A 13,459-nucleotide genomic window follows, 5' to 3' on the forward strand; every position below is an offset into this window, starting at 1 on the left:
TCTAGTCTGTGTCCTCCTCTTCTCCTCGGTTCTTTGTTTATATTCAACAAGATCAACATAACTCATTCCTTTAACAAAGCCCATTTACTCATTAGAATGTTGCACCTTTCATATAAAACTTGTGCAACCGAGCAGTGCTATCTCAGAATTCACAGGCTCTCCCTGTGGATTCTCTTTGGTCCCAGTGGCGTGTTTCTTGCACAGTGGAGGGTGTGTGTTTGCGAGATAACAAATTACACTAAACTGCACACACCCACTCGCACCGAACTGTCCTCACTTTTCAGAACTGCATCCAGGGCTGCTTGCTGGCTGCTTGCCCAGCTTGGTGAAAAAGGATGGAGTGTTATCTGCCCGTCCGTCAAGTTCGCAATCTGACTTTGCTCTTGTTCTGGCTATTCCACAGCATGGACGGCGCAGACCTGTGCTTTGAGATCGTCAAGAGAGCGGACGCTGGTTTCGTATACAGCGAAGCAGTGGCGAGGTGAGTAGAACTTGTACTTATTTCTTGGGCTTCGTGATGTAAAATACCCTTTCAAACTGCTTTACCTATCTGGATCACAGGCTGTTCTGAACTAAAAAGTTCAGCGGAGTGTTCGTTGATCTCTTTTCAAAATCGATGTCTCTCACCATGATACTGTATATGAAAATGAGGAATCTTGACAAAAGAGTAGGCACATAACAGAGCACACATGAACATTTGTGTCTGCTTGTTTGGCTTTGTCCATCATGCCAGGGCTCAGATCGGACTGAAAGGTGGCGTTTATGATGTTGCAGTGAAATAACTGTGGCGATATTAAGCATGTATCTGTATCGCTGTATCTGAGCAGGTGCTCCTTTTAACTGCAGTAGTGAAGTTACTAGTTATTGTATGCCATCAGAAATGTGGAAAAGTAAGCAATGGAGGGATGGAGTCAATGCAAGTTTGTCTGCTCTCCCTGGAGTTTTAGCCATTGTTATAGTTCATAATGCCAGTTCCTAATTGGGTGGGCACATGATAGAATGCCAAATTTAGCAATTCTAATTTAAGTAGATGTCATTGTTGAGCGCTAGTGAGGGTTCCCCCCAAGTAAATGTGACATTTTAAACTGCCGTTCCTTGACGCGTGTCTGTCAGTTCTCTACTTCTCACAAGCACATGCAAAGAACACATTGGTACAGCACTGCAGATAACATTTATCTGTTCCTGCATCCTTCCCTAGGGAATACTGGTCTGAAAATTAATTGTTGTTGCTTTGGGAGCTTTGTCTTTAGTCTGTGCTTCAACATTTACGATACAGAATCAGTATATTTAGGCTTTATTTTGAACTTTGCATGGAATCTACATATTTGTCAGGATGAATATTTTTCTTGTACTTTTGTTAGCAGTGTTCTTGGAATGTTATGAACTGGAATTTGTTTGATCTGGTTCTGTCGTGGCCTTGAGGGCCTGTGGTGTCAGACATGAATCTGCGCTGCTGTCTTGCTCAGGGCCCTGGGGCGCAGAGCCCAGTTTGAACAGGATGGCGCGTGTCTCTGGCCCTGCGGGTGGGCTTCCCTGTGAGTTTTTTTTTTAACTGTTAGTCATGACGGGCAAACCTTGAGCAAGAGCACTGAGTAGCCAGGCAGAGGATGGCATTAACGCCACGAAGAGTGCTATAATTTAATGTTTTACTGCAATATTAGGTACCTTTGTTGTGCAGTACGGTATAGGTGTTCTCTCCATCTTCTTAGTAGAGTGAGAAACTGTTTTGAAAATTATGTTCCACTGTTACCGTTTGCAGGTTACAGTGAAATAGTTGTTGTTTTGATCCTTCCTCTGTTGAAAAGCCATTTCCTGTCCAGTTGTGAAATAGTAGTGCTGTTGGATATCCTCAAAACATATTCACCTTGTATTTTCTTAGGAGAAATCAGGTTATAGAGCACATATGGCTTGGAGGTCGTGGTGAGTCACCCCAGGCCCAGAGCGTTCATAATTGTGGGTGCTGTTGTCTTTGCAAGGTGGCACTGGTCAGAAAGGGTGCATTAGAATGAGCCATGTGAGGGTATCTTGGAGTAGACAAGAGAAGACTCCCTGATTGCTGGCATGCACACAGTCGTGTTGACGGTACTCCCAAATTCGCAGGTTTCTGTTTCACCAGGGAGTGCAGGGAGGCAAATTTTGATTAATTTAGCAAGTTTATTATATGCTCTGCTGTAGGAAGCAATGCTTTAATTGTGGTCCTCTTGACTTGTGTGGTGGTATTTTGAAATGGTTTCTAAACTACTGAATTGAGCAAATGCGCTTCTTACTGCGCGTTTTGGAAACAGGATTATTCCAGGTGAAACTGAAGGTTGACTCACATTGTGGATTGTGGTTACCCTACAGGACCAGGGTTGTCTACCCTACACACTGTTGTCACACTGCAGGACTCGACACGACTTCTAGATGGAGAGCATGTCAAATTTAACAACTGGAGTTGCTGAATCTCGCTGCCTTTTCTGTCCTAGAGGGTGTCAAATTATATGGCAAGGAATCGCAGTGGTGACTAATTACACTATTCCCTCACAACATTTCACCACAGTTCCAAATCTCGTAATCTCGCAAAAGTACCGCGAGGTCGCCTCATTTTGGCAACCGATCAACATGGAGCACAAAGTTTTCCACAAATAATCTTCTTCAAAAATATAATTCTTCTTTATAAATATAGAATAAATGTACAGAAATAAAACACCTTTAAAAATATAAAACACCTTTAAAACAAATATTGTAAACAAATTGGTATTGTGCTATAACGTGTAATATATTGTGCACATTATATGCAAGTACAAATCTGGCTCATTGCCCACACCTATGACTTGCAACTCGTTACACGAAAATCAAACCAGTTTGATTTTATCGTAGCGAGGTGCAGAGAGCTGGAGAGCATGTTAAGACCGAGTTGGTGGGCGTGTCACACTACACAACTGCAGGTAACGGTCGAGCTGCGACTCTCTACAACTCGCTGTGATTTTCTTACGATTATGTAAATGAAGGCTACGACTGAATCTTGGGAAAAGTCATGTACTGTAGTGTGATGCCGGCGTTGGAAATCTGCCACTGAACAGGCCTGATCTCCTGATGAGGGACAAGTTACTGATTAAGCCCTAATGATTTATGGTTTTGAGGCAAGCAGATCTTTCTTTCGCACAGAGGATTGCCCTAGCACACATTGGAATTGGAGGTCTCAGCAGGTTTCATTAGCTATCAAGTAAATGGACGGATAAAAAATTAAGTTGAAAATTCCCAGTTCACTTGAAATATATACTTTGTATCTTGTAACACAGCTAGAACATGGATTTGGATTATTAACACTGAGCCCTACCCAGAATTCTGTATGAAGCTTTCCTGACTGGCAGTGCTCCAGTAAAACGCATTTTGGCATAGTTCAAGCAATAAATTAAACTGATTAAAAATAATGAAGCAATTATCACATAGGTGAGGAGAACTGGTGATGTTATATAGCAGTTACACAAGTCCACGCTCTACAGCAAATTAAAATCTTTATTTAATCATGTCTCTCCACATATAAACATTCATCTGGTCTGTTCTGCTCTTTTCTCACATTGTGCCTGTTAGTGCATGTACCATTAAAATTTACAGTGTAATACAACCTTTTGCGTTGTACAGAAAACCTTTTAACATTTTTCTGCACTGATTCAGTGCATGCGTTGGCAACTCATTACCTGTTTTTAATAAACTGTAATTTCTGATTGATTTCATTTTGAACTGTGAACCCTTAATATGGGCATCTTAATCATTCGGAGAGCAGAAACTAATCTCAACAAGAAACTACGAGAAACTAAGTAAATGATGTTTAAGTCATTTCTCAGTTAATTTATACAGTTCATGTGAATTTATAGCCTTTTGTTCTCTAGGCATTCTCTAGAAAATGTTGCATGTTGAAAAACAGGCCTTGAAACGTTTGGTCTTTACGGTAAAAACAAAAATAGAATCTGAATGCTATGATGAGAAATTACCTCGATCCATAAGCCAGACTCAGTCCAAGTGGTACCTGAAGGATGTGTTTGCAGGCCATTTTGGCAGTTTTGTGTATTTGTTTTATTGTTTTATTTTATTGATGTCCTTCTCCGTTGAGAGGTGGTCTCTTCTGCCATTCGGTGTTCTGCCCCAGTGCCAGTGACCTTTCATGCACATTCGATGGAGAAAAAGACTTTGAATGCTGCTGTCAGTTCAATACATCTCTCTTTCTTTTCCAGTCACTACATGCGACAGATTCTTGAAGCACTGCGCTATTGTCATGACAACAACGTCATTCACCGAGATGTAAAGGTAAGACATGTTGTGTGTTTTATATAGCATGCACTTCCTGTTTCCAAGATGGTTACTTCTCTTCAAGACACTAAAAGTGCTGCAGTACAGACCACTGTCCAATTATTTTTGCTTGGGTGATTCATCCTTCTGCGTTGGCCATAATGGTGATTGTCATGATACTGAAGTATCGATAAAACGATTCCAAAACCAGTTGTGTTGTATGTGTCATCCAAATAAACATAAAGTAAAATATATATAGAATATAGAAATGTATAAAATGTATAGGAAGGGTTTCTTTCTAGTTAACCATACACAGTAATGTATGAGCCTTATGGATTTTGGCAGTAAACTGTACTTTTTTTGCTTGCAAAATGTTCTTGTGGTGAAATGTGAGTTGTACAGCCTATGCAGTTGAGATACTGAAAACCGGCAGCAGTAGACGTTAGTTCTCTATGGCTGCGCACTTTGCAATTCCTCCTGGTTACAGCATCTTGTAAACATTGGAAGGCAGCACTGATAATGAGAGATGCAAGGACAGACGTTGATTGATTAACGGCGCACTCGTCCATCTTAAAGGCCCTTGATTATATTTTACGCAAGAGTGGGCGGCTCTATGATACACACAGTTCTGAAATGGGGGGGTTCTTTGCTGTAATGAATTGTGGGTCATTTATGTCTCTCTTTGATTCATCCCATTAACATGGTCCCATTGTTTTAGATCACCTTGGGACTAATGAGCTTTGTTTAGCTTTAAACATCATTGAGTGCATCTACTAACAGTGGGCTGGAAAACATAATATCATATACTTGAACTTTTCAGTGAGATGACAACACCTACATGATTGAATGTGGCCTCGGGAGAGCTTGTAAATTTAATGGCCTTTCCCCAGCCTGCAATATTTGTCCGCTGCTGATGCGGTTTGGACATGTTATGCACCTAATCACCTTCATTCACTGGATCTCAAAGATGACTTGGAGAAAATGCCGCTGAATTGAACTCAGGCTTCTTTCGATTCACAAATTAAAACAGAGAAGCAATTGGCAGGTCAACCAAAGTGAGGCAGATAATTGAAAAGAGAAAGGAAATCGCTGCAGTCACTGAAGGTGCATGTTTCAGTGTGTTACTGGTTTTTGCAACTTGCTTCACTGTGAGCCAGCAGCCATTTCATCCTGCAACTCACAACTGGTAACCCACTGAAACTGAGCAGGCAGGTGTGAGCCTGGTCAGTACCTGGACAGGAGTCCTCCCAGGAATGCTAAGGCTGCTGCTGGAAGAGGTGTTAGTGAGGCCAGTATACTGTAAGAAGGCACTGTCTTTCAGATGAGATGTAAAACTGAGGTCCTGACTCACGATGGTTACTGACAACACCAGGGCGTAACCCCTCATAGAAATGGTATGGTGCTTTAAATACAATGATTGTGTGCACAAATATAGAAATAGATACAGAAATGACAGACTATGAAATGTTCAAGAAATGTAAATTTAATCTAAAACTCTCCTTTGAAAGCAGACTTGATGTGCTTCTGCAGTAGGAGGCGAGACGTTTACAGTTCGTTAGTCCCTAGAACGAAAGTCATCCTTGCACAATATTAAAAGTGAATCAAAGGGCAAGGTGTTCTTTGATCTGTAGTTGAAGAGCGTGAAGTGTTCCCAGACAACATTCGGAACTTGAAAGTGTTAGCCGATTGACTAAAGGAATAGAAAACTCATGGTCGTCACGTGGCTGAAGTTAATGTAACAACTTTGAAAGCAGATCACTGACCCTTGTATTATTTTTTATGACTCATTTTTATAGAGAGAAAAAAAGGTCCGATTTGTTCATTTAAGATCCCAGGTCACTGTTCGCATGAGTAGTAACTGTGGTGTCGACTCTGGATTTGTAAAGGTCACCCTTAATTCAACAGATGGAGTTTCTCACTCCTTGCTCTGATCTGCTATGCAAAAGAGCTCTAGATGCAGAGTGACTGCTGTGTCACACTCAGGTGAGGCTCCACTTCAATGCTGAATGTAGAGGGTCCCCTTCATAATTTTTATTCGCAGTGATGATAGGCGTCGTCACTACATGTAGTGATGGAGATACTCGTTTACAGTTTATTATTTGACACTAAGTCCAGCTGCTTAAACTCATCTTTTATGGCGTGCGCATTTGATTTTGCCATTTGAGAAAAATAATGCCACAATATTTTGTAAAGTATATCCAGTGTCAATGCTCTTGTCTCATACTGCAATTCTAAATATGTGCAAATATGTGTATAAAAATATATAAAATATATGGTGTCCCTAACCTAACTTACAGCCTTGTCTATTGAGGTAGAAAAATTCCACTAGTATAATAATCCATTTAGTTCTCAGGCTGGACTCATGTTTTGGGTAGTAGGGTAAAATTTCCTGTTTTTTTACAGTACAGCGTTCATTGTTTTTTAGACATTAGTTTTGATTCAAAGTGAGATCGAAATGCTCATTTGACATGCTGCTCTAATCCTCAAAATGTTTCACAAATCCTCTCTCATGTACGATGCTACAAAATAGTTTGCTTAACAGGGTATGATAACTTTTATTTATTATTAACCGCACCTGCAGTGGTGGCATTAAGAAAAAGTGCTTCACACAAGGTTATCTGCTAAGGATTTGCTACATAGCAAAGCCCAGTTGACAGAAGCCACACTTTGGCAAGGCTCAATTTTAGCTCACTTGTTTGGAGATTTCTGCCTTCTGTCTCTAATAAATTGGATTTTTGTAGCAGACTGGGCGAAAATCGGTTGTCTGTTTAGCAGGAGTACTGGAGGATGGCTCAGATCTCAGTCTGAGCAGCGTTTTAAATCTTGTGCAGCGGGCAGGAGTGAGGTGTTAGCAAGAACAGTCAGCGGGCCAGGGCTATCTCGTTTCATCAGCACCGTTATCAGGGAGAGTGCCTCGAACCGATTTCAAATAACTCGCTGCGGGAGAGTAGAAAAATATACCTGCTGTGCTGACGTTACAAGGAAGGTTTCTCTGTGGTTGAAAGAAAAAAGCCTTTTATTTGAAGATTTGGTATAATTTTCATCTCGCATGGAATTATACCCCTCGCTTCCACGGATGCTCTTACCCTAGTTTTGGCAGAATTCAAAAACTGACAGACGCAAAACAATAAAATTGAATTTTTTTTATACTTACCTATATGTCAAGATCACTGAGGACTATTTTGACAGTTGTAACGACAGATGGACAGTACGCACAGGAACATCACACAGGACACTGAGCACAGGAACATTACAGACAGTGCTTGAAGGCAAGATGACCTCATTGTTTGTGTATGGTCTCTCCTGTCACAGTGAACAACAATGTTAGACAGACTGGGGTTTCACAGACAAGCGTGGGTGACTTCAGGGACAGTGATGTCCTTGCCAATGTCCAGAGGGAGAGTTCCCTAAAGTGTGCGCAACAAGAAACGAGGCCTATGTGGCTGCAAGGACAATCTTGGTGGAAGCTTACAGACAGGTTTTCCCTTTGGCCTCTGAATTTGCAGTGCATAGTTCAGTTTCACTACGAAAAGATTCCCTCAGTTTCGCAAATCCACAGTAAATACTCTACACTTAAATGTTTACACAAAGTCCTGTTTTCTTTAGGTTACAACTAGTTCTACACAAATATTTGACATCTGTAAATGTACACCTTAAGGTTCAGTTCAATAGTTTTCTGCCGAATTCCAGTGTTGGTTGGTTATTTTGTAACTGGTCTTCGGAAAGAGTAATGCAAGTTTACTCGTGATTAATTGTGACTGGTTTATAATATTGCATTAGTTTTGCAATCTGCAAGCTGCCTCCAATGAATGATATTTGAAAAAAACTTCCAATCCTGCAGTTTCCATGATATCACATACGCTGAAATACAGAATTCTGAAATAAGAAGTCTGCTTATCAGATTGTGTCCTTAAGTGGTTGTCATCCTGGAAGCTCAGCAAGTCTGGCCTGCTTTGTGCTAAGATGGGAGACTTAAGAAAATACATGTTGCTGTTGTGTTAAGTGGCAAGTTTCTCCCTGGATCAAGGCCCTGATTACTTGATCATAAAAAGATGCCATAAAGTAAGGGTGCAAAGGAATGAGTAATAGGTTTATACCATGCTGAAAAGAGAGGAAAGAAAACACAATGTTTTGGCTGTGGAGTCTTCTTCAGGTGTAAGAGTAAGGATGTTAACCAGAGTGTCTTGGCAAAATTCCATTCTTGGACTGCACATCAAAAATGCTCCTGAACGTTCTCTCTTTAATTCAGTTGGTTAAGCTGTTTCTCTCCCTTCCACCCAATCAGCTGCGCAGACTGCCTTCTGTGCGTCACCTACATCTAGTGGCAGTTAATGGATACAATGGGTTTTATGTTTTCAATTCATGTCTTAGGGGATAACCAAATGATACAAATAGATTCCAGGTGATTCCAAGCCAGGAATTCTTGGCTCAGTAGTCATGATGACTGTGGTTGAAACATATTGAATTAATTTGTCTTAAGCTGTCTTCCCATTTTATTTTATTTTTTTGTGTAAGTTGATCTTGTTTTGCAAGAGACTGGCAAATCAATTGATAGTAAATTCATTTTGGGCATGTGCCCTTTGGAAGTGCAAATCTTGTTTGTCTTTACAAAATAGAGAACACATTTTCTTTCTCCAGGGGCCTTAATTTAGCCATTTGAAAGCAAGTTGGCGAATGTCTGTGGTGGATGCCAGCTCTGTCATTAATGCAGTGTTTTTCTGTATCTCATCATACTGGGGTAAAGCATGCTTCAGAAATGACAAAAAAAAGACCTGTAATGTCTGTATGAGTATGGAGCTTTATTCTGGTACTCTTCTGAACACTCTGAAACAAATGGTGTGCTCCACGGTAGAGGAAAAAAGCAGAACTGGATTGGTTCACAATGTACACAAGATGTACAGGGATGATAGGATTTTTATGATTTCCTTGTCTCAACAGCTTATATTCTTGATACTATAAAGAGTTGTTTCACACATACAGTATGAGCTGGGAACTGTCAGATTTTTTATTGCAAACCAGTGTCTTAGAGATGTCATGAAAGATGAGCTTGTTTGATTCTGTGGCCACGGGATACTGTTTTGAAGTGTTCTGATGCATAGAAAGTTTGTAATATACTATATAGATTTGACAATGTATGAATATGTGAAAGCACAAAGCATTTTTCTTTGTCTTGGTAGTCAATTATTTTTGCCAATGAAATCTTTCATTTTTGGGACTGATGAAGCTGAATTTATTTTTTGAATACAAGTTTGATGCCAACTTCACACTGTGAAGCGGAAGACTTTGTGTGGTCTGGCAGTACTGCAGAAAAACGAATCGACCAATTTCTTTCTTCTCACCCAGCAAGTGAGTTCATTCTTAATTAGTCTGCTGCAGTACAAAATGAGCTCCTGGGTTTATTTCTGGACAACACTGGATTTCTGAAGAGAATAATGTTGAAATGAAGTCAATGATCATTATTTTTTATTCTCTCCTTTTTGTGCTGTTCTTACTGGCATGTTCTTGACCTGGTTTCACATGGGTATAGATTTGCACTTTTGAACTGCAGGTCAAGCAAAGGTTTGATTTAGGTTTGCCAGGCTGGATTTAATCAGATTGGATTTAGGGTTGCAGTGGACAAAATAACCTGGAAGGCGAGAGCCTATTTCTTTTTTAAAATGAAACAATTCCCATTTATAGAAAAAAGCAGTCAAGCATATTAAGTCATTTTTCCTAAACAGCTGAAAATAAATTTGCTCTACTGCTCATGTGGTGGCTGCCTAATCATGTGGAACGTAGTAATATAGTTGGGTGATTACCATATTTTAAACTTCATTTATGATAATCCTGTATAATTAAATGACTAAAGTAAAGTTATGTTTTCAAATAGAATGCTGTTTCACTTTTTATGTCCAGAAGACCATTTAGAAAGGCTTCTCTATTTAATAATCTCATATTGACTCCCAATGTCTTAATATAAGCAGGTACTCTTCATAAAGAGAGCTAAATATGAAATCTCCTAACATCCTAATTTGTGAAATTGCTGTTTTAAGGGAATACCCCTTTACCATGTCACCAATTTTTTAATTATATTTCACAAATATTTTTAAATAACTGCATTATTGCAAGATATCTGCAGGTTTTTAATTTAGTCTGTTGTCTTCTTTGTAAGCATAGCAAGGCTGTTTGTTAAATGAAGTGTTTAAACTTTGTGTATTTTCCTTCGCTTAACCCTGGTCATGCTGTATCCTGAGATGACTCATGTAAACCCATAGACTCGGGTGCTGTTTCACACTAGGGTATGTTTTGGCCCGGGTTGTTGTTGGCATTGAAATTAAAAGCCCCTTAATGACGGGGGAGTCTCACAACTGCTTTAGTGATGTGAATAGACTCAACAGTGTGGAAAGAGCCTGTGTTCCTGCTCATTTTGCATTTTAGATGACCTGCTAATTTCTGTGAATTATGGCTCACCTGGCCTTTGAAACGACGATATACCCATTTAATTCCAGAAACTGTGCTAAGATTCCATTTCCAATTTCCAATTCCAATTCCATTTCACTAGTGCTAAGAACTTAATCAGATAATTTCACTTTCACTTTTGACAGTAGTAAGTTAATTACTGCTGCCTAGGAAAAAAGAGTACAGAAATTCTTGTGATTATGTGACATTGATCCGTTACGAAAATAACCCCTTTCTCATCAAGCACGGAGATTAAGACTAGGCCCAAATTTGGCGTTTCAAAAGCTGCAATGTGATGAGTTTCAAATAGCTTAGTGAGATTTTTAAAAGGGAACAGGCCTGCTTTATTCCTCAGGCTTATCTCACAGCAAAGTGATGTGCTTTCAGTCCACATCCAAGGTTCTGGTTATGTTTCATGCCTTAAGTTTGCTAAATCAGCCTTAAAATCGTTCAAGATTACATTTTATCTCAAAAAGATCAAGAGGCACTTTCCTCTTATGGTAAGAACCTTGGAGTTTAGACTAAATGCAAGTATTGATAAAATACTTCAATTTAATGCAGGTTTATTTTCTGTTCTGCAGCAGCAAAGTGATTTATTTTGAAGCAGTTGTCTTCAGTGGGCTGTGCCAATGTGCTGTGTACCCTGCCTCCCTGCCTGATTTCTGTATGAAGTGTCCTTAAAAGATTGTATAAAAACAGAGGTCTGTCTGAGCTGTATTAAGGGTAATATCCTCACTGGAAATGTGATGTACCAACTACCAACAGATACAATAGAGTAAGAATTTAGTACATTTTAAAGTAATTTTATTGTTATTTATTGTATGTGTTGTAATGTAGGTGTCTAGTACTTTAGAAATATTATACTGGTTCCAGAAATAATCCCATGAATTCGCATAACTGCTAAAATCGCAGGTTTTCTGACTTTTGCCAAGTTTGTGATTTCTATGTAGAATCGAAAATGTCAATGAGAATATACATTAATTTTCTTGGCTTGCAGACAGTCAATAAGACATTTGCTGTACTTACTGTAGGTGTTAAAAGACTCATTTATCTGTGCTGTATGTGAAACTATCAATATTCTTCTGGCTCCAAATCAATGTCTTGTATTTTGGACAGATGGAAAAGCAGAGAAAATCACCACTGCAGTTTTTATATAGAACATAATTCAACCCATCAAGCCCGTTTGGTAGTTAGTTGCTAATTGAAGGATGTCATCCAAGGAAGCCATGGTATTCTTCAGGAATTCTTAAAGGAGATGAAGCAGAATTCAGAGTTTTACCTTAAATCTGTGTACAACAGTTTATCAACTCTTGAGGTGTACAGTGAAAGTAGGGACAACCTTTGGGAAGTTTGTCAATTATTAATAACAGGTATTGGCAGAAAAAAATCCAAATCCAATATATAGTTTCTGCAGTGTCTGAAGCACTTAAATTAATTGATTCTTATATTTTTTGTATTTCTGTTTTCAATGTCTCATTTTTTGTTCACTACTAAAATTTGTTCCGTTAATAGTTTTCAAGCGCAGTTATCTTAGTGATGTGGCTTCCCTGACAGTATATTTATAGCCCATTTGATAAACAGTGTTTTTTTACACAGATGTGACTCAAATGTGTACTCTGTGTGCTGGCTATTTTTTAAGCTTATCAATGTTTAAGCCCAAAGGTAGACATTATAAACAAAATTGATCAAATCAGCTTTTTTGAAGTACAGTAATTTTAGTTGTGCTTGCAGAGATGAAAATGTCCAGAAATAACTGAAATGTGTTGTCAGGTGTATCAATTTTGAAGCTCAGAAAGTCATCTTGAGATATACTCTGTGGCCACCTGTGTAAAATGTTTATTATTGGCAGTGCATTAAAGCTATCAAGACTCACTCAGAATTGGCTGTGTGGGGTAATACTACTGTATGTTTCCCAAGATCCCTTCTGGCTGTGATGCATTTGTACTGTATATCTCTATATATCTGCTGCTTTTTTCATGCTTACTTTTCTGCATTATCAGGGTGTTAACTGTTAACTCTCTGGATGATAACATTTGGGATTCTCATTTTCCAGTAGTAGGTTATGTTACTGCAACCCAAAGCCCATTTTGTATGCATATGGAAAAAAAAAACTCTGTGATTAAGGAACACGTTTAGCAACAATATACTGCAGAAAGCATGTTGCTTTTGGCATATTGTTTTGTAAGTCAAGGCATATTTTAATTTTGGACATTTGGACAATTTTAGAGTGAGTTTACTTATGTACTGTGTTAATCATGTGTTCACATGGATACATACAGTAGTACTTATTGTAATATTTAACTTGTAGTATGTAGTTTGCACAGGCGGGCATTCAATGTCTTTGTGTCTCTAATCATTGTTCTGTGGCTTTGAAAAGTGACCACTACTTTGAATAATACTAGGAATAAAAGCTTTACTGAATTTCTATGCAACAACCAATTTGTCTTTTTGTGTTTATTATGTAGTAAAGGAGTAAAAACTGAAGAGTAAAGTTACAATGCTAAATAACATTTTAAAAAGTTCGTTAAATTTTGCAGGTTGATGTTGTGCTGCAATGCAGTCATTTCTGTTGGTAGGTGAGTAGTTTGAGTGAGGCCAGAAGGTTAACCTTTTTTGCTGAGTAATATTTCCAAAATTACTGCATTTAGATGGAAGTCTGTTTGGGGCCTTTGACATAAGGCTGTTGGGCCTAACAAATGACTGTATCAGAACTAGAAACAATGGAAATTGAAATATGTATTTTCAAAAAACT

The 13,459-nt window shown here is 38.8% G+C and overlaps 1 protein-coding gene across 17 annotated transcripts in view; it reads left to right on the forward strand.

The window, feature by feature from the left end:
* Positions 1-13,459, forward strand: part of caska (calcium/calmodulin-dependent serine protein kinase a) — a 257,641-nt gene that overhangs the window by 132,799 nt on the left and 111,383 nt on the right. For all 17 annotated transcript variants that reach the window (XM_069178917.1, XM_069178929.1, XM_069178930.1 and 14 more), the window contains exons 4-5: positions 404-481; positions 4,215-4,287. In XM_069178917.1, the coding sequence (XP_069035018.1) occupies positions 404-481; positions 4,215-4,287 (151 nt within the window). The remainder of the gene's footprint in view (positions 1-403; positions 482-4,214; positions 4,288-13,459) is intronic.

The sequence above is a fragment of the Lepisosteus oculatus genome, chromosome 15 (genome assembly GCF_040954835.1).
Source record: "Lepisosteus oculatus isolate fLepOcu1 chromosome 15, fLepOcu1.hap2, whole genome shotgun sequence".
Classification (NCBI taxonomy): Eukaryota; Metazoa; Chordata; class Actinopteri; order Semionotiformes; family Lepisosteidae; genus Lepisosteus; species Lepisosteus oculatus.